General features: G+C 61.6%; 1 protein-coding gene across 3 annotated transcripts in view; it reads right to left on the bottom strand.

Annotated features, from left to right (window-relative positions):
- Window positions 1-342: 342 nt before the first annotated feature.
- Window positions 343-20368, bottom strand: part of ADGRB2 (adhesion G protein-coupled receptor B2) — a 28887-nt gene continuing 8861 nt past the window's right edge. Inside the window, exons 2-30 of one of the 3 annotated variants that reach the window (XM_047084832.1) lie at window positions 17576-17659; window positions 17156-17320; window positions 15794-15958; window positions 15005-15169; window positions 14754-14921; window positions 14575-14676; window positions 14309-14415; window positions 13325-13519; window positions 13097-13165; window positions 12911-13019; window positions 12260-12590; window positions 11826-11931; window positions 11599-11642; window positions 11207-11333; window positions 10634-10737; window positions 10405-10507; window positions 9534-9684; window positions 9274-9343; window positions 8817-8883; window positions 8591-8676; window positions 8200-8298; window positions 5980-6151; window positions 5586-5681; window positions 5173-5212; window positions 3915-4534; window positions 1543-1578; window positions 1095-1193; window positions 939-995; window positions 343-528 (exon numbers count right to left, since the gene is read on the bottom strand). In XM_047084832.1, coding sequence (XP_046940788.1) covers window positions 343-528; window positions 939-995; window positions 1095-1193; window positions 1543-1578; window positions 3915-4534; window positions 5173-5212; window positions 5586-5681; window positions 5980-6151; window positions 8200-8298; window positions 8591-8676; window positions 8817-8883; window positions 9274-9343; window positions 9534-9684; window positions 10405-10507; window positions 10634-10737; window positions 11207-11333; window positions 11599-11642; window positions 11826-11931; window positions 12260-12590; window positions 12911-13019; window positions 13097-13165; window positions 13325-13519; window positions 14309-14415; window positions 14575-14676; window positions 14754-14921; window positions 15005-15169; window positions 15794-15958; window positions 17156-17320; window positions 17576-17659 — 3923 coding nt within the window. The remainder of the gene's footprint in view (window positions 529-938; window positions 996-1094; window positions 1194-1542; window positions 1579-3914; window positions 4535-5172; window positions 5213-5585; window positions 5682-5979; window positions 6152-8199; window positions 8299-8590; window positions 8677-8816; window positions 8884-9273; window positions 9344-9533; window positions 9685-10404; window positions 10508-10633; window positions 10738-11206; window positions 11334-11598; window positions 11643-11825; window positions 11932-12259; window positions 12591-12910; window positions 13020-13096; window positions 13166-13324; window positions 13520-14308; window positions 14416-14574; window positions 14677-14753; window positions 14922-15004; window positions 15170-15793; window positions 15959-17155; window positions 17321-17575; window positions 17660-20368) is intronic. The other 2 variants (XM_047084834.1, XM_047084835.1) reach the window with 2 other exon arrangements.

The following is a 20368-nucleotide window of genomic DNA, read 5'->3' as shown; positions in this document are numbered from 1 at the left end:
GGGTCCCAGGGCTGGGCCTTCACCTGGGGGAAGCAAACAGCTCAGCAGCAAAATCCACAGAGTGAAGTTTATTCCCGACAAAGTTCCCCTCCCCCCTCCCCAGCCCAGGACAGGGACAGACAGCCTGGGGTGAAGATGGGGGGGCCTCTGAGAAACAGGGAAGGGCCCTGGCCCCCCAGGCCATGCCGTGTCTGGCTTCCCCAGCCCGGCCGAGTCCACTGCGCCTCCCTGCCCAGCCCTCGGGAAAGGGGAGGGGGCGCCGGCTCCTGGGTGGTTCCAAAGTGGAGTGTGAAAATAGAGAGATATATATATTTATACGCAGTGGGCAGTCCGGTGTGGCACTCACACCTCTGTCTGGAAGTCGCCATCAGGTGGTTCTGTGGGCTCCCAGGCTGCTGCTCGGTGCAGGGCCAGCCGTTCTCGGGGCTTGGGGGGCAGCGAGCCCAATGTCATAGACTTGAAGGTGCTCCAGCTCTGATGTCTCCGCTGTTGGGACAAGCCGGGGTGCTCCCCAGGGCTGGGCTTCTCCTGTGGGGGCAGTGGGAAGGAACCCGTGGAGATGGGCCAATACCCTCTCACTCGTTGTACAGGACAAACCGAGGAGGCCCAGAGAGGGCTGGTGAAGCCCAAAGTCACCCAGCAACCAGGTGCCTGAGCAGAACTGAAACCCAGATCCGCCTGGTTCCGTAGTTGGGTTCCTGAGCCCAATGCTCTGAGAGGCCCCTGGGATCATGTCTTCTGTGTGCCCCCCCCCCTCAAGACCCTGCTGGAGTCTCTGGCAATGCTCCCCATCCCCAGAGCAGCCTCACAACAGTCACTTATGCCATGGGTGGACCCTCAGTGAGCTAGGCTGAGGTTGCCCAGGAAGGGGAGGAGGGCTGGGAGGGAATGAGCCCCTCGGAGCCCACCTGACCCCAACCCAGCTCAGGGGCACTTACACCGGTCACGCTCCGTTCGGCCGTCCCACCCGAGGACACACTCCACCGCTTCTCCCTCTGCAACGGGGGCCATGGGTCAGGGTCCGACCCCAGGGGGCCCTGTGTCAGGTTGGGCCCCGAGCTTTGGGCAGGGAAAACCGCGGGAGTAGCCCTCACCTTGGCTGCGGACTGGCTGCGGTAGCGGTCGAAAGTGTGGAATTTCTGGTTGAGCTCGTGGTAGAGTTCCGAGTGCCGTTTCCGGGTGTGCATCACCTTCTGGGAGCCACAGGGTGTGAGAGGAGGTGCTCCGCACTGGGGTGGCACTGTGAGCCACCCCTCACCCCTGTCCCCTGGCTCCCCACATCCCTGCCTGCTGTTGGCCCTCTGGGACAAGGCCTGGGTCTCCCTCTACCCCAGAGTGATGCTTGGGCTGGGATGGGGGGATGGTGGGAAGCCCCCGTGGAAACCACGGGTTCAGGGTCCTTGGGTCAGACTCTGCAAAGGGACTTTGGCTAATTTTAGGAGTGGGCCCTCCAGGGACAGACACCACCCACGGATGCCCCCCAACACACATGTGCATACATGCACATATGCGTGTACACACACACACACACACCCCACCTACCTCAAAGTCCAGGTCTGAATATCGTAACTTCTTTCGCTGGGAGGGAGCACCAAGGAAACAGTGAAGGAGAAGAAAGCTTTTTACCACATGCAGTGGCTTTAGAGACAAGAGACCTGGCACCCAACATCTGCACCTACCCCTGTAACCTTCCTACAGCACAGGCCCAGAGCTAGGAATACTTCAGGGCAGCCCTTGGGGTTGTGGGAACAGGACGGAGGTCTGGGAGATGAGGAGCTGAGGCATGACCCAGCCACAGGGCTGCAGCTCAGGCCCCAGGCCCACACCCCTGCTGCTCCCACACATGACTGAGCCTGCAGGCAGACGCTCACAGGGAGACCGCACACACAGACACACCACAGACGTGCGACCACACACAGACATGGGTTCCCACATGGGATCACAGAGCAGACACTCCTTCCTCTGTGCCCCGGACTCTACCCCTCTGCCCCATCTCGCCCTACTCTCTCTGCCAGCTACAAGCTCCCCTCTCCTTGGAGCTCTCCACTTGTCCTACAAACACGAGGACTCAGGTTTTCAAGTCCTCCCTTTGACCCTGCGTTGCCCCTTTCCCTGGTCTCTGCACCGCTCCAGGCCCTTTCCAGCCCCTCACTTGCCCAAGAGCATTCAAGGCCCCGGTGACCTACCCAGCATCCATAGCTATTCGAGGAGGAGGCCTTAGAATCTTAGAATGTTGGCACCAAGAGCACTCATGAGACCAAAGTCAACTGTCCCAGGTTACACTGGGGAAACTGAGGTCCAGAGAGGAGAAGGGACTTACCCCAAGGCCCTCAGGGATGATGCTAAGACCGCCATCTAAGATTTCCCAAGTCCCAGGCCCAGCAGACATGGTCATCACCACTGGCCTCTATGACACCACTCTCTCCTGGTCCTTCCGCCTCTCTGCCTGCCCCTTCTCCACCGTCCACCCTGGCTTCCCTAACACTGGGCCCTCCGCGCTGTGCCCTGGACCTTCTCCTGCCCTTCTCTATGCACATGGGTGACACATGGGTGTCCTCTCTGTTCTGGCCACCTCTTTCTGGAGGCAGTGGGACATCTCTTCCTGTCCCCAGGCACCACACACACAGCTGTGCCCAACTAAAAAAACTCAGAATTCCCCGCCCCAAACCCGTTCCTCCGCCTCCACTCCATTGCGGTTGCCTGCACCAGAATTCTGGACGTCATCCTTGACCCCTCAAGATACTGCCACATTTATTGCTACCTCCCACACAAGGAGCCTGAAACTGGCCCCGCCTCAGTGGCCCAACCCTGGGCAGGTGTCCACAGAACAAAACCTGCCATGATGCTGAACGCACTCCTCCCCAGTGCCGGTGTCGTTTTGTCTTTGTTATGCCTTCCGGTTTTTGCCATCTGCAGCGGGAGCAGGCACCAAATGTTCAAGAAACATTTTGGGAGAGAAACTCAACTTGCAAACCTCTAGCTGCTAACTTAATTTCCTTTGTGCGGAGGATGGGGAGAGGTTTCTGAGGCCAAACATGAGCAGCCAACAGTGTCTGAGCCGTGACTCCTGCCCCTGTCCTTATCCACATTTCCATCATTCCTCCCAGAGTTCCAGAATGTTCTGGAGTTCTACAGTGGACCACTATCACCTGCTTGTTCTCAGCAATTCCCTGACGTGGCCAGAGGGAGGGTGGAGCCTCCACAGAAAACACACAGGTAGGGAGAGAAAGGGGTTTGTGTTTTCTCAGGAAAAGAGGGCCAATGACCACAGGCCCATGGGCAGTGTCTGAGGCTGATTCCAGGGATGTTAACAGCAGCAACTCCCAATTATCTAGCACTTACTACCTGTTCCACACAGACACCAGCGTTTTATACCACTCAATTCGTCCTCGGAACAACTCTACAAAGAGTCTCCCCACTTTACAAGTGAGGAAACTGAGGCTCAGAGAGAGATTCGCTCAAGATCTCACGGCTGATCAGTAGCGCCCAGATCCAAACTCAGCCCTGCCAGACTCAAGAGACCCAGGCTCCCAGGGCCTGGTGTGGCTTCCCTAACAACACAACACTTAGCCTGAGCCACAGGCCCGTCAAAGGAAGACCCATCCTAACCAGTTACCTCAAAGAGACACTGAAACAAGCAGGAATGCACCGAGAAGTGTGCTCTCAGCACACCAAGTCCAAGCCCATTTCAGGGGTTCAGAGAAGCCAGGGTTCCCTTGTGTCCGTAAGCACAGACGGAGGAAGAAATGCACAGTGTCCACGCTCCCAGCCACTTTATACAAAGGTGCCGCCCTGGGGACGGGGGAGGTGCGCTGCTGGCTGTCCCTTCCCTGCGGCTGCCCGCGACTCAGACACCGTCTCGGGCACACAGGGGCAGGCCTCCCACGCCCACCCCATGCCCTCCAGCCCCTCACCTCCAGGGAGCCCAGCTTCATGGTGGAGCCCGGCACAGTGCGGGGCATGGTCCGGCTGCGCTCCCCCGGCTCAGATACCTGGCGGGCGCTGGGTGTCGGTGGTGGTGGCTGGAAGGTCATCCCATAGGGGTTCTGTAGAGACCCATAGGCGGGGCCCAGCCCCAGGCCCGAGTGGTCCACAGACAGGAAGCTGGGGTAGCCTTCGGCAGCATGGGGCACTGTCTTGGCAGCCCGTCTAGGGGTGCCCTCGGGCCGGGCCCTCGGGGGATCTTCACCACCTCCGCCCCCGCTGCCAGGCTGCAGGCTCAGAGTCCGCCGGGGCAGCACCATGTAGTCCCCCTCGGAGCCCGGCTCGGGTCGCAGCCACGTGAGGTCCAGCTGCCGCAGGCCGCCTTCCCCACACACGTACACGGGGTTGGCCTCCTGCGGGGGCGGTGGCTCCCCCAGGCCTGGCGAGGCTGCCATGGGCACCAGGATATTCCCAGGCAGCGGTGAGAAGCTGAGGCCGCCCTCGGGACCCACGAGGCAGGACTTGGGCTCCTCGTCCTCATCCAGGGACAGGCGGGACAGCGTGCCCGTGATGGTAGACGGGTTGCAAGTGTTGACCTCCTTGAACAGAACTGGGGGCGGGAGTGGGAGAGAGGTAAGTCCTGGGGAGGAGGAGGCCCTGATGCCCTTGCCCAGGCTGGGGAGGTATACCAAGCCCCTGGGCTTGGACGGAGGAGGAAACTGAGTCTTGGAGAGGTGGCTACGGGGTAGATACTCTCTCACACACCGGGCATGTTAAGAAGAAGAGTGTTCAGACTGGCCCAGAGGCCCACAGCAAGGCAGGGCAAGGCAGGAGCTCCCATAGGTCAGTTCCCGGTGCAGGTCCTGAGCTCTGACCCCCCACAGCTACGAGGCTGTCAAAATGGCCTTGCTCCTCCCCGTTCCCTGGCAGCTCCTCCCCAGGAGCCAGAACTGGAGATTCTGGCAAGAGGCATGGAAATCATATAATAAGGTAACGGCCACTAGATGCCCTGCACCCTGCTAAGCATTTGACGTCCCCTCATTTATTTAAGGCTCAGAGAACTAAGCTGTTCGCCCAAAGTCACACATTAAGTGGTGTTCACAACCTTGACTCCAACTTAGGGCTGTCTGACTCTACAGCTAAACAGCATGACCAGACCACTAGCACGGCCTCCCACGATGAGGCCGGAGGCCCTCCCTTCTTACCCACCCCTGGGGGCCGTTCTCGGCTCCGCACCCGCAGACTCACCTGTCTGACAAGCCAGATCCACATCCTTTTCAAAGTCTGACTATAGGCAGAGAGGGACAGAGCAGATGGGCAGAGAGAGGTTCCATGTATCAGGGTGGGGGGACGGGGCTCAGGCCCCTCCCTAGCCACCCAGAGGGGCTGCCCTTGGCACACTGCCCAACAGAGCCCAGAAGAGCCTGAGATATGGTCTTCTCCAGCCTCGCCAGATAGGTGGGAAAACCGAAAGGGGAAAAGACTTGCCCGATGCCACCAAGCGGTCAGTGGCTGGGCCTGAATCAAACCCAGTCTCGGTCCCCTCCCTGTCTCCCATCCCCTCCACGGATGGGGAAGATGAATGTGGGGCAGGGGGACGGGGGAGGGGTGGGGAGCACACTCAGAACCCACCCTCACCCTGCCTAGGCCACCTCACTCACCAGGATCTGCAGCTGTCCATTCTTACATGAGTCGGGCGAGTCTTCACTCTCATCGGCCCGGCACACACCCATCTGGCACTTCACCACGTCCTGGACCTGGGGGCAGCGGGTGTCTGCTGGGCCTGAGGCCACCACAGGGCCCCTGGCCACAGCTGGCTGTGCCTCCCACCCCAGGCGCCCAGGCGGGTATGGAAGGAAAGAGGCGCATCCAGTGTAGGGGAAGGTCAGAGGGGAGAAGGAGCCCTGGGAGGCCAGGAGTCCAAGGACAAGGCTGTCCCAGGCTACCAGCTTCTAATACCAAGGGCTGCCCAGCTGGGGGCCCGGTTGGGGCTTGGATCCTCCCAGTCTGCACAGGTGAGGTGGATGGGAGGGGGCAGGAGACGCCCAGCCCCACCTCTCGGCGCAGGAAGCAGTGCACAGCAGTGATGACAAAGCCCTGCGCCGAGTTGAAGACAGCGAAGAGAGCCTGGAAGAGGACTGAGCGGCGGTCTGTCATGGCCAGGACGGCGGACATCCAGGTGAGCGCCAGCAGGGGCAGCACCACGCAGGAGCTCCAGAGCGAGGCCCTGAGGACAGCAGCAGAGGGGCCATCAGGGTGACGCTCCAGGGGCGGTGTGGGGGGCTGAGTCCAGGCCTCCACTCGGCCTGGGGTCCTTAAGCTGCCCAAGACTGGCAGGGCCCCAAACTCTAAGACCTCAGCGATGTCCCCAAGCAGACAGAGGCTGAGGAGCCCGAGGCAGAGAAACAGAGAACAGAGACAGAGGCAGAGAACGGTGGGGGCCAGAGCAGGGACCAGGAGAGGTGGAAGGGGCTGACACAGTGGACCTGAGCCACAGTCAGAGGCAGCGTCAGGGGACAGAGACGGGGAAGGTGGAAAGAGCCAGTGGGAGAGAAAAGGAAGAGGGAGGCAGACGCAGACGCTGTGAGTTTCAGCCCCAGTCTGCACGGAATCACGGGCCTGGGCTGCACCCCCCAGAGATTCCAGGAGAGGAGGCAGGCGGCTGGACGAGGAGAGACAGCGGCCAGGGAGAGAGAGCGTGGAATAAGCAGACACACAGAAAGATTCAACAGCGCGAGCGCATGGAGGACGTCAGAGCGCAGATCTTTGGGGATGGGGTCCGGCCCAGTGAAGCACAGGCTCTTCCCTCTCAGGTCCCCAAGGAGGCGGTGCCAGGCTCCCAGAGGCTGCTCAGAGCCCTGGGCAGAAAGATTACAGCTGGGGCTGGCCGTACAAGCTGGGGTCATGACCAAACCCACACATCCGCCACCTCCTCGTCCAGGGTGGGAAAAGGCAGATGGGGTCCTGGCATCCAGGCACAGGAGCCAGCCCGCCCTCCCTGGCTACTGCCCACATGGGCACAGTGGGGCAGGCTTGCCACGCCCAGCCTACTCTGCCTCGGGAACACCTGGGTTGGAGAGTCAGGCAGCGGTGGGAACAGCTCTGCACCAGGCAGAAAGATGGGCAGGGGGCCAAGACCTGTCCTAGGAAGAGAAGTTCAGGGCTATTCAGCCTGGCAGGGGGCGGGCCCAGTGGTCTCCACAGCCCCCGGAGGCAGAGCCAAGACTCCGAAAGGGCCTAATCACAGTCATAAGAGCTACCATTGATTAGCCACCAATCCTCTGCCAGGCCCTACACTGAACAATTTACATACATTAGTTCGCACTGTGATCAAAACAACTCCAATAAACAGGCATGGGGATTATTATCCCAATTTACAGATGAGGAAACTGGAGTGTGCCCAACTAGGAGAGAGAGACAGAGCTGGGATGCAAACCCAGCTTGGCTGCCTCTAGAGCCCCAGCTTTTAACCGCTAGTTCTGAGACTGGGTCAGAGAGGCAGATGGCAGCCTGAGCGAGAGGGAGCTTTCTACGATGCACAGCTTCCCAGAGATGGTGCCAGCCGCCTCCAGAGGCGGTGAGCCTCCTGACCCTAGAGGTGTGTAAGATAAAGCTGGACCCCCACCGGTCAGGGAGGCTCAGATGGATTTCTGGCCCTGGGTGGGAGGCTGGGCCCCAGGCTCCTATGGATTCATTCATTCATCCTACCCGCGCATGGCTGCGATTTTAAGATTGTCACCTTCCAGAGGTATCTCCTCGAAATGATTCTCTAAGATTCTCTGCCCCCCAATTGATTGTGAGATTCAATGCCTCTGAAATTCTAAGTCTCAGATTCTATGACAAATGATAAGACTATGATTCACTCATTCTAACATTCTTAACTTGTGATTGTCTTATTCTAAGATTCTATCGCTCTAAGGTTCTATGGGCTCACAAATTCTAAGGGCCTCACATTCTAAGAGCCTCTGTAGGTTGGGAGTGTAAGGAGGGCTCCGCAGCTGTGCCTGGATAAAACATAAGCTGGGAGTGGGGGCAGGGGTGGGAGCAAGGGGTGGGCACAGGAACCCAGCATTTTCCCAGAGGCACAGACATTCACTCCCCGTTGCCCTTTGCCAACGTCGATGCCAAGCCCTTGAGAGTGTGTGGAAGTCGGCAGGGCAGGGCAAGCTTTCCAGGGCGCTGGGCTGATTCCCTCCTCCCCCCAACCACGGGCACTGCCCCCCATTCTTTTGCCCCCACCCGCCCCCACCCCGCCCCCCGGGGGGCACAACTAACATGGCGTTCCTGGCCGAGGCTGAGCTGAGCAGGGGGCTGGGGACCGCTCCGCACGCTGAGCAGGGGAGGAGCAGGCTGGCCCAGGGGCACCGCTCCGACCTCGGGGGCGGCACAGACACGGGAGAGGGGGGGAGACACATGGGAAGCGGGAGGAGACGGGGCAGCATGAGCCCCAAGTGGGGTGGGAGGGGGAGGGCAGACGAGAGAGAAAGAGGTGGGTTAGGGTGGGCGAGGGGCTGCAGCAGAGCACTCCGGGTGCCCACCTTGCCTGCACCCTTGATGCACCAAGGTCAGGGAGCCCCGGTTGGCATCGTCAAGCCCTGAGTCTCCAAGAGGCCCGGCCCTCCCTCCCTGTACCTCTTCCTACAAGGCCAAGTCACAGCCCCCTTACCCGGCCCTCTGCTTCTTGGACTTGTCCGAGATGCCATCACGTGCCATGAGCTTGTTGAAGACGATGATCCCAATGAGCATATTCACCTGGGGGCCCAGCGGGCAGGGGGACACAGGATCAACAGGCGCCCGCCTGGCAGGGAAACCCCCAACTGGGAGCTAGGGTACAGGGAGATGGTAGAGCCCCTGTGGCCACATCCCTCCCAGGATGCTAAAGGGGCACATACCAGGACAATGACGGCTGCGGGGCCCACAAAGGCATAGAGCAGGCCGCCCTCCAGGGAGAGCCAGCAGCTGGGGTGGAGGGAAAAGAGGGGGCATCAGACACCCGGGAGGCCTGCCCCTTGAACACCACCGCTCGGTGTCCCCTGGACTGCCGATGGGGCAGGGCCTCCAGCTGGGTTACAGTGAGCCCTGGGCTCCTGCTCAGCTTCAGTTTCCCCTCTAACAAAGACCCGGCCCCAGCCCACCGTGGGGATCAAAGGCCGATCCGTGAGCTAAATAGTTTTTAGAGATTACCTCCAATCCCAGCACGTGCTTTTACGGTCAGGGAAACAGAGGCTTGGAGACAGGGAAGAATGTGCCCAAAGCACTACAGGCATGGGCCTGAGAAGGCCCAATGGCCAGTCTGATGCCCTAACAGGTCCAGTAACCCCCGCTGCCCACCAAGGGAGGCCAACGTACTAGCTGGATGTACCGTATCCTTTGGTGCGAGTAAAGCCGACAGACACAGCCACCACCAGGGCTGGCAGACCTGGAGGAGGTGGGGGGGGGGGGGAGGTGGCCACAGTGAGACGGCTGTCGGTCCTCAATGTCCCCTCTCCTCCCAGACCCAGCGCGGCTGGCCCCTGGCCCAGACAGTGGGGCCAGGGCCAAAGCTGACCCTATCCTCCTTCCCCTGCCCCCAAGGCCCAGTGACAGAGTCCGGCACGGGCCCTGCTCACCCCAGCCCAGGCAGAGGAAGCGTTTGCGAACGAGGCGGGTCCGCATCCGTCCGATGACAGCCAGGTAGGACTGCCAGGCCTCAGTGAGCACCCAGCAAAAGGAAGAGAGGAAGAAAAAGTGCAAGAAGGCGGCAGTCATGGTGCATACACCCTGCAGAGAGAGGGATGGGAGGGAGTGGCCCTGAGCAGGCACCGGGGTGGGTGGGGCCAGGCTTCCCACACCCGCTGCTGGGCGCGGCCATGGCCGCCCACCCGAGCTCGGCCCCCCACAGAGCCCTGTCAGGCACCCCCGCCTTTATGCACCCACACACGGCACGACACAGGCCCAGTGACACGCACGCAGAACTCGACATCCGGGAGGCGGGCAGGCAGGCCACCCACGTGCAGACGGGGCTGGTGGGGGTGGGGGCTGGGGGAAAGACAGGAGCACCTGCCACATCATGGTCCGGCGGGCCCCACGCCTGGCACTCGCGGTGCTGGCACCACAGAGAAGGCCAAGGGGGCCTAAAGGACAGCCGGCACGGGTCATCCGTAAGCAGGTGGCACAAGAGGCCTCACTTGGGCTCTCACAGACACGGGGAGGCCCAGGCTCCACAGATGCCACCTGCCTGACACGTGTGCCCAGCTCACGTACGTGTTCACAGATGCACACGTTCACCACTTGAGTGCACACACACCCCTCTCCAACGCCGTCACGTCCACTCCACTCACACACGCTACTTCCCCCCCCAGCCACATACACACCCCCAACGCACGGCTCTGAAGGATACGAACACCCGTCACTTGGGCAGGTATGTGCAAACACGCGCGCTGGCACCTGCAAACGCTCGCTCACTCCACTCTCACCCTGGCGCCCGCCACCTGCACCTGCCTTGCTCAGCACCCGTGACTGGCCCACGAGGATCAGGACATTGGACGCCAGGATGGACAGGCAGAAGTTCAACAAGATGATGGAGCGCTCGGATTTTATGAACCTGAGAGGGCACGGCAGGCGGGAACAGAGGCGCTAGCTGGCCCCACCCAACCCGGGGTGGCCGGCCACCTCCCGCCCCAGCCTGCCCGGCCACCTCCCACCCCAGCCTGCCCGGCGTCCCACCTACCTCCAGAAGGCCGCGTAGATGGCAAGAAGGGTGAGCAGCGCCATGCAGGACACAGCACAGCCGATCACGAGGGGGACCGAGGGGGAGCCTGCCAGCTCCAGGGTCTAAGGAAGATGAGCCGGTGGTGTACCGGGTCACCAGGAGAGGCAGCTGCGGGGGGGCCCCTCCCCTCCCCACTCCCCTCCCCACTCCCTGTCTAGCCCAGACTGGCACCTGCACCTTCCTCACACTCACAGGGAAGGAACTCGCTGCTGTATCCACGTGTGCACAGGGCAGACCCAGTCACACACGTGGGTGTGTATTTATGCTCAGTCACCCACGCTTCTCTACACACAACCACACACGCACGTGTGTGTACACGCACACGACTGCCACCGCCACACATCCCCAGGGACGTCATCCCCGCGAGCACCGTCCCAGCGGCACAGACTTCCATGGCGCGATCCCACAAGTGCACCTGCTCAGATGCACGTACGGGATCACCCAGGTCTCTGCCAACACCGTCACAGATGGCCACTGGCAACCCGGGAGCAGCCCTCCCTCCCCAGGCCCAGGCGTTTCCCTCCCGCTCACCAGGTCCTTGGGCGGCTGGGCCAGCACAGCAAACGTGGACAGATGCTGGCACTGGCAGCGGGTGTGGGCTGCCTGGGTCTCCAGGGTCTGGCAGCTCTCAGTGTCCCAGTCCCCTGAGCTGGCATCTCTTGGGTGAGGGAAGAGGTGGAGTGATACCCAGCCCAACTCCGTGGCCCCACTCCCAGCGCTGGCCACTGCCCCAGGACGAGTGAAATCAGAGCAAGACCACACCCGAGAGGCAAGTGGCTTGGGGCGCCCCGGGATGTGCCCTTGACGCCTCGAGCCCGAGGATGGCCCTGAGGAACGTTTTGGCCTTCCAGGTTAAGACAGCCCTCCTGACAGAGAAGTGCTAGGGCTGTACCCCCACCACACTGCGCCCCTGCCCCACTCACGCTCTGGAGTAGTCCCAACTGGCGCAGTGGGGGTCCGTGGTGCCCTGGGGAACAGAAGTCATGAGTGTGGTGTGGGGTGGGGAGCTCACCACCAGGACAGCTACCCATCCTGCCGTGGCAGGCCCCACACGGGACCCACTATCGGGGCAGACCGCCTCCCCATCAGACAAGCCTTTGGTTGCTCACGATGGGGTATCCCCAGGGTTCCTGTCTGGGCCCCAACTCACGTTGATGATGTAGGAGAGCTCCACTGTGATAAGGGGCTCAGCTGGTGGCTGGGTGGGGGGCCGCACAGTCACTGTCATCACCCTGGATGTGACGGCCAGCGGGGGCCTGGGGACGGGTACTGAGGTCAGCTCCTACCACCGCTGCCCAGACCCAGTCTGGGACCTCAAAGGTGCTCTGGATCAGTGGTAGGGGGCTACCAGGGAGCCAAGACCAATTTAAGGCCAAGAGTTCCATGGGGCCCAGGACTTCAGGTGAGGTCCGCAGCTTAGCCTCTGGGAGCCACACAGACATCTTTGAGAGGCACCTATGTCCAGGGTCAGACAAGGGTGCCCAAGGCCGCAGGAGGCTGCAGAGGGAGCTCCCTGTGACCAGCACAGCCTCAGTCCTCTTGGTCTCACCTGGGCGGCCCCACGCACCCCTCCTGGGGACTCACCTGGGAGGTGGCAGGATGAGGCCGAGCGTGCGGTAGAGCACAGCACCGATCACAAAGTAGGAGGAGGACTCCTCAGGGTCTGCCGGCAGGAGGCGCTGGTGGGAGTGGCCTGGGCCAGGGGGCACGGTTCCCGGGCCCCTCCCCTTGCCAGGGTTGCCCGAGGTGCCAGATGCCCCTGGCTTCCCCGGCGAGGAGAGGCTGAGCACCTCCTTGGGTAGGAAGAGGCGGTCCTCTGAATGTCGCACCCAGTCCTTCATGCCCCTGCGGCCGCGCATGGGGAATGTGATGTCACTGGACACGGCGGAGACTGGTTCCCGCTGAATGCTGATCACTGCAACCCGTGCCCGAGACAGAGGGACACAGGCAGAGGGGAGAGTCACAGGGGAAGAAGCCGATACGGGAGAGACAGACACCAGGACGCAGATATCGAGGTTGGTACAAACACACGCGTGGGGCACACATACACACAGAAACAACACAGAGGTGGAGGAGGAGAAGACACGGAGAGAGATACAAAGAAGGGGTTAAGCGAGGGAACTACAGGCCCCAGAGAGAAAGAAAAATAGGAGGAGCCCTCAGAAACCACCCCACTCCCACAGCAGCCTGGGTTCTGCCATGTCCAGCCCCGCCTCCCTAGCCTGCCTCCTGTACCCAGGTTGTCTGTGACAATCAGAGAGCTCTGGAAGGCCTTGAGGGCATCGCCCACCAGGTGAATGAAGTCCTCCACGACACGAAGCAGGTGCACAGAGCCAGGGGACACCTGGAGACAGAGAGTGTATAAGGGTCCGAGGCAGGGGTCGGTCATGGGGGGCAAAGCCTGGAAGCCCAGCCCCTCACCTGCTGAGCATCATCCCACTTGTCCTTGTTCTCCGCATCCACCATGAAGCTCACCACCTGGAAGAAGCGCTGGGGCAAGAGCAGTGGGTGTCAGGAGGTTCCAGCCCCAGGGACGGAAGCTTCCCCATCAGAGCCACAGGTGCTACCCCCAGCAGACTCTGCCACAGGGGCCAACCTCCTGCTTCACTCTAGGGTGCCCTCCTTCCTTCTGGCGGGGCAGGGCAGTACCTGCACATCATCAGCCGAGGGCACGTAGGTGGCCCTCTTGAAGGTGTCAGTGACATTCCTTAGAATGTCCACGGAGAAGAGCAGGTCCCCACTGTAGTAAGTGCGCCGGGCCAGCAGCTCCTGCAGGCTGCGCACGACCTGTGACATGCCCTCGCCCGCCAGCATGCGCTGCCCCTTGGCCAGGTGCTCCCGAAGCTGCAGGGGACAGGCAGGCTGCTGTCACCAGAGTGTCAGGAGCTGGGACCGGCCGCTGGCCCATCCCACTCCAGTCCACCCTCTGCTTGCATCCAGAGGGAGAGGGAGGGTGAAAAGGTCAGAGAGAGATGCTCAAAGGGGCTCATAGGAGACAGAGTCCAAGAAAAAGACCTAAAGATACTTTAAAAAGACTGAAATAGAAACAGCTAGAGGAGGAAGGTGCTCAGATGTACATATAAAAGATGACAAGCACGGCACAGGGACAAGGCACCTCCCCATCCCAGAGGGGTCATGCCCACTCTGGAGCGTAACGCACTCTCTCACTCTCCCTTCCAAATACAAGCTCCAAGTGCAAACACGCAAGTACCAATTACAGCCAGACGAACACAGGCCACGTTCACTGCCAACATTCTTACCCCATGACAGGCCCTGGGTGGGGCACTGGGGTCACAGAAATCAATTCGACTTTGTCCCTGCCTTTAAGGAGCTCATAGTCTTAACAGGACACAGACATCTCGATGAGCATCCACAACACCTAATGACTTTGGGAAGCTCAGGGGACAAGAGGAGCACAGAAATAGGCACCAGGAATAAGGAGAGACACTTGAGAGTCAGGTCTTGAGGTATGAATAGGAGCTTGCCAGACAAAGAGAGGCGCGGCCAGGCAGAAGTGGGCACAGCAGACGTATGCCAAGGCACATGGGCAAGAGCAAGAAACGAGCTCCCCCCACCCCCTCCCAGAGTCTGGGACAGATCCTGGGTCGCCCCAGCCCAGCGGGGCACACTCACTGACAGGTACAGGTAGCGGTACTCGTGGGAGATGCAGCGGGCAAAGCTGGGCAGACCCCAGTATGCCACGCCCTGGGCACTGAGGAGACAGCGGCGGCTGGCAGACCCTGCAGGCAGACAGGACACGGGGCTGGGTGTGGGGCCCGGCTCTCATCCACTTCACTCCGCGCCTCAGGCTGGAGGCTCCCACAGGCTGGGGGCCCGGAACGGAGGCGGCAAGAATGGCAGGGGTGGGGCCCGAGGGGAGAGCCACCTCCCCCCCTCACCTGAGGCGTTGGGGGGGCACTTGTTGTAGATGATCTCGCCAGCAGCCGCCTTCTTCCACGTCATCAGCATCACGTACTCGTCCCTGCACATCTCATGGAAGGCTGCGGGGGGACAGTGGAGGGGCTCAGCCAGTCCCCACGGGCGTGTCCCTCAACCCCCAGGGTCCTGCCGCCGATACCTGGACACCTCTTCTCGCTGCAAGGCTTCACCTCCTCTCCAGTGCCCTCGCAGGGGTAGCCCTGCGCACCCGTGGCCTGGCACATGCGGAAGCGGCGCTGCCAGCCCGTGTCACACGTCTTGGAGCACAGGCTCCACGCGTTCCACGGCCCCCACTTGCCATCTGTGGCTGCACGAGAAGCGGGGCGTGAGCGGCCCCAAGTGCCCCCAGGGCCAGGGCTGCCACCTGCCACCCGTGTGCCGAGCACTCACCCGGGCACTCAAGGTTGCTGCACTCGCGGGTGTCCGTGAGGGCACCCGTACACGTGGCCCAGGCCGGCCCCGCCACACTGCACTTCCGGCTGCGCTGCTGGGTCCCGTTGGCACAGGATGTGGAGCACGGGCCCCAGGGACCCCATTCTAGCCACTGGCCTTCCACTGCATGGGAGACACAAGCAGGGGTGGCCATTGAGCAAGAGGTGTGAGGTCTCGTGGGGGCAGAGCACCGCAGGGAGATGGCAGAGCCTGCCAGGCATTCAGACTTGAGCCAGGCCAGACCCACTGGAGAGGGGTGGATGAAGGGGGGGCTGTAGCGAGCAGGTGGTGCCTGGGCCTGGGCCTGCCTGCCTGCCACCAGCTCCAGGAACACAGGATACCTCTCCACACTCAGCCCCGAGGTGGCACATGCTCTCTTTTGGTTAGGGAAATGGGCCCCAGGGGCACCTTTGGATTTTTGCCCACGCTTAAGCCCAGATCTATGTCCCCTCACAGCCCAGCTGGCCATGAGCACCCAAGGGCAATGGACGACAAGGGTATCCCAGGGCTTAGGGGAAGGGGCAGTCTTCTTTTGATGGACCTGCAGTGTGCCAACTCCAAGTCTGGGCGGGGCCACATCACCTCCCACGCCGGCAGGTACACTTCGCCAGTCCCCCCACCCCCCACGCTTGGTTAAAGTTCGTGGGCCCCCAGGGTCAGGGCACTGGACCTGACTACCTCCCCTGGGTCTCCCAACCCCCACCCGGCTGGGCAGCGCCCGCCTGGAAGCCCACGGGCGCTACTGACCCGGGCAGGCCGCCATACTGCAGAGCTTAGTCTGCAGCTCGGGACCCTCGCAGGCTTTGCCGCCGTGCTGGGGGGGCACGCAGGTCCGCATCCGGCTCCGGGACCCCCGCCCGCAGCTGCGGGAGCACAGGCTCCAGGACCCCCACTCCTCCCACACGCCGTGCACTGCAAGGAAGCACGTGGCCGGTGGCAGGGCGGCACCCTGGCCCCGCCCACTGCCCATCCGCCCACCAATCAGGAGCTCCGGCAGCTCTGCTACCGCTCCTCATTGGCTCTGCACTGGGCCCCAGGACTCCACCCCTTGGGGGAAGACACAGGGGTCTAGTCCCAACTGGCACAGGATGCCTCCTGTGGCCACCGGGATAGGGAGACTAGGACCCACCCGGGAGGGGAGCCAGGGCTCCTCCTCTCCTGGGAGCACAGGGAAAGCCCAGGAAAGGACTCAAGATTTGCCCCAGCCCATCCCCCCTCCCTTCAGCCCTCCCCATCCCCAGACCCGAAGCAAGAATCCAACATGGCAGGCCTGGGGCAGGAGAAGCGCCCCTCCCGACCCCAAGCGCATGGACACACAAAGAGACACGAACCTCTACATGGACACTGACACAGAGAGCTCACACTCTGGAACACAGCTTTGCCCCAGCCCTGTGCAAGCTCTTGCCACACCCCCCAGGTACCAAGACCCCTTCCCATGTAGCCTTGCTCTAAATCCACAGCCAGGAGCTGGTTATGGCCTAGGCACCACTTCACTCTCTCAGGGCACGAGGAGCAGGACTGGCTGAAGCTGGCCCCCCACGATGGTGGACCACCTGTCCCAGGCAGGCACATGCACATTCTCAACACTCCATGCTGGACTGAGGAGGCTCTTTGGGGACTGGGATGGGGAGTCAGAGGAGGGAGGGGACGGTCAGGCAAGGTTTCATTTAAAAAAGAAAAAAAAAAAAGTGGCATTGGCATTGGTCTTAGACCTTGAAGGTCAGACTGATTTGTAACAGCCAAGGTGGAGGGGCGGGGGGTGGACAGGATAAGAATAAGCAAATGCAGGGAGGTGGGAAACTGCAAGAGGCGCTGGTACGGCCAGAGCGAAGGGAATACGGAGGGCGGTGAGGGTAAAAAGATGAGCCTTGATTACCAGGACGTAGGCAACAGGGGAGTGGTGGGCCCAGAACCGAGCCCGCTGCTGTGGGCCCTGGTCTGATTCATCTGTGTCCCCAGTGCCCTGTGTGGGGCTAGGCACAGTGTGGGGGACAGTCAAGTTTGATGAATGAAAAAAGGAGGCAACCAACCATCTTTGGAAACTGAACCTGCCCGAGTCCCAGGCAGGACCTAACCCTGCAGGCAGACCAGGCGGGAGGGTGGGCATACCTGGGCAGGTGGCTGAATTGTTGCAGGGCCGGGTCTCCCGCAGGGGCCCGCTGCACAGGGTCCCATAGGGGGAGGACACACAGGAGCGGGTCCGCACCTGCAGACCCTGCCCACACGTCAGGGAACACACGCTCCACGGGGACCACTCCTCAGCCGCCGGGTCGCCTACGAGAGAGGGACAGCGTCGGCGGCACGGGGCACCTCCCAAGCACTCAGCCTCATAGGGATCCTCCTACCCTGACCCCAAGTGACAGGCTCTTATTAAGGAGGCCACCCAGCCCTGCCCACAGGCCTCACGTGGCAGAGATGTGACTGAGCTCTAGGACATAGACACAGACGGGCACACGCCAAGCACACATGCCACCAGACGCCACACAGTCGGGCCCCCGCCACAGAGGAAGGGAGGCGGGCCCGGGTTACCTGTCTGCGCCATGTATAGCCCAGGCTCATCTGCAGACCTTGGCCACTGGGTTTTCACCTTCGGTTCCTCTTCCGGCTCCTCACCTGGAACACGGAGGTGGTGGCAGGGGCTCAGCCAAGGCCAGCTCTGTCCTGCCAGAGTGGCGCAGAGAGGGCAGCCTTGCTCGCCCTCAGCCTGAGGGCCTGGAACCAACTGCAGGCAATGCTGAGTGAGGCTCAAGTCCTTGCCCCTGCCCCACCACCACCACTTCACAGATAAGGAAACTGAGGCTCAGGAGGCCACACAGGACTTGCCCACGGCCTCACAACCGTCTTTTCCTTTTCCTCCTCTTGCCTCAGCCAGCCTGGGGGAGACTGAAGAGGAGTGGCCGCTCACATCAACGAGCTCCGGGAGGCTTCTGTGCCCACGTGCTCTCCATACCTATCTCCTTTAATCCTCCTCTGGGAGGTAGGGACCAACGTCTCTGTTTAAAGATGAAGACACTGAGGACCAGAGAGGAAAAGTGACTTGTCCAAGGCCACACAGCTTGGTGAGCCTGGAGCCCAGGCTCTTTGCCTTCACAGGACGGACTCCTAAGGCTGATGCACAGACCACCCCCCAGGCCTGCCTCTGGGACACGATTCATGCCAAGCCAGGGGCTGAGTCTCAGGTCCAGAAATCTGCTCCCCATGCAGCACTAGACTGTAGCCTGGAGGTCAGAATGAGGTGCCTCTGAGACCCAGGGGCCTAGGGTGGGTGCCTACAACCTGCAGACCCTCGTCTCCACTGCCCCTGCAGCTGGGAGAGCAGCTGATGCTCCCAGAGGCCGCTGCTGCTGCGGCCCCAGCCCCACCGGGCTCTCGGCTCATCACTCTGATTTATGTGTCTGGTCTAGGCCTTGGAAGCACCACCCGTGCTGGAGGAGGGGTGGGGAACGCCCATTCTCCAAAGCTGCTCAGACATGAGCTCAGCCAGGCCCTCTCCCACAGGCTGGGTAGCCTAGATGGGGGCTGACACGAGTGGGAGGGGAAAGACCCAGCCCGTGGAGAGACTGCTGGGCAGGTGGGAATAGCCTCTGGGACACGGCTCAGCCCATGCTGTCCCCGGACTAGAAGGGACTGCTCTCCCCCACGCCCACCCCCCACCCCAGGCCCCCTCCTATTTCTGATAAGCCAGGTCAGCACCTAGCAGGCACTCTGGGTTTGAAGGAACCGGAGAGGACTGTGCTCTTCCTGCCCCCTGCTGCCCAGTCCGGTCTCTGCGTCCGTCCAAGAGAAAGCTCTTTCTGACCAGGCATGAAGACGGCCACCTGGAGCAAACCCGCCGGACAGGGGGCCCCGAAGTGCCACTCAGCCTAGCTTATGGTCTCATCAACTCCGGGGCCCTTCCCTCCACTGTGGCCACTGGTCCCAGAGCTCAATCTACGTTCTCCCCCAAACTTCTCCACCGTCTCGCAAACCTGGATCCCCAGGAGAGCGTTGGAGTCCAACAATCCTGGATCCCAACTGGGACACGGCCACTGACCAGCTGTGTGACCTTGGGCAAGTGTCTTTGCCTCTCTGCCCCTGTTTTCGCCTCTGTAGAACAAGACTCGAACACCCCCTACCTTGAGGGCTGACTCTCGGACTCCCCGACAGGAGGCCACGAAGCCCTTGGCACCCTGCTTGGCATGTGGTGAGTGCTCAGAAGGCAGGAACTGTGGGTTTACTTTTACCATGCCCCCTCCCCTCACAACCTGCACCTCTTCCGCACCCTCCCCTGCCACCCTTCAGGCCCCTGGGCCTCCCTTCAAATAGCATCTGCCTCTGTCAGGTCCCTGACTCTATCGGGACCGCAGAGAAGGTGCTGGTGCCGTGCCTGCCGACTCCCGAATCCCCTCACCCAGCCCTCCACCCCACCCGCTCAGCCAGTCCCCAGCCCCGGAGCCTTGTGACAAGCCGCCTTCTCCACGCCCACCCCCAGGCTGCTGAAGAAATCCACAGCTGTGCCAACTGGCACCACTACAGACTCAGGGCTGCGTATCCGCTGGGCGCCCGGGGCTTCTCGGCAGCACTCCCCGGCTCCCCGCCTTCCCCACTCCCCACCTGGGCTGGCTGTGCCAGACCTTGACCTCTCTCCTTGAGCTCATCTCTGCCCCCCCTCTCTCTCTGCAATGAGCTCCTCTATAAAGAAAGCAGCGTGGGATCCCCCCCCCACACACACACACACTTCTTGCCCCACCCCTCCAACTCGCAAATTCCCTGCATCTACTCCCAGGCCCAGCCCTGCATCTACTCCCCCCTGCCCCCTGCCACTTCCAGGAGGGCTCCATTTGAGCCATCCATTAACCCTCTGGCTCAGCATTTGGTCGGCACTGTCTTTTCACGGCAGCCCAAGAATGGACCTCCATTCTGGGGGGAGCCCCTCTTTGAACCTCCTTCCTCCTCCAGCCACTGCCCTCAGCCTCCTCCTCCCCAGCACTAAGTGGTCCACAGCTGGCGCTCTAGTTTCTCACCTGCCACTCACATCCTGGCTCAAATGTCACCTCGCCTGGTAATCCACTGCAGTCTGGCTTCTGACCACATCTTACTGCTGAAACCGTTCTCGACAAAGTCATCAACGCCCTCCTTATCACTAAATCCTACGGACACTCTGCAGCTTTGTCCCACTTGACCCCTGGGTAGCACGGGGCCCTGCTGACTGTTCCTGCCTTGAAACACTCCCCTCCCTGGCTCTCCAGGTTTCCTCCTACCTGTCTGGCTCCTCTGTCCCAGTCTCCTTGACTGGTCTGTCTTCCTGCCCCTTCCCCTATCGGGCCTCCACGCTTCGCTTCA

Source organism: Lynx rufus, unplaced genomic scaffold, assembly GCF_022079265.1.
Source record: "Lynx rufus isolate CCGP_SWC_20201006 ecotype Redwood Valley unplaced genomic scaffold, mLynRuf1.p SCAF_2, whole genome shotgun sequence".
Lineage (NCBI taxonomy): Eukaryota > Metazoa > Chordata > Mammalia > Carnivora > Felidae > Lynx > Lynx rufus.
This window is presented reverse-complemented; position numbering and strand designations above follow the sequence as displayed.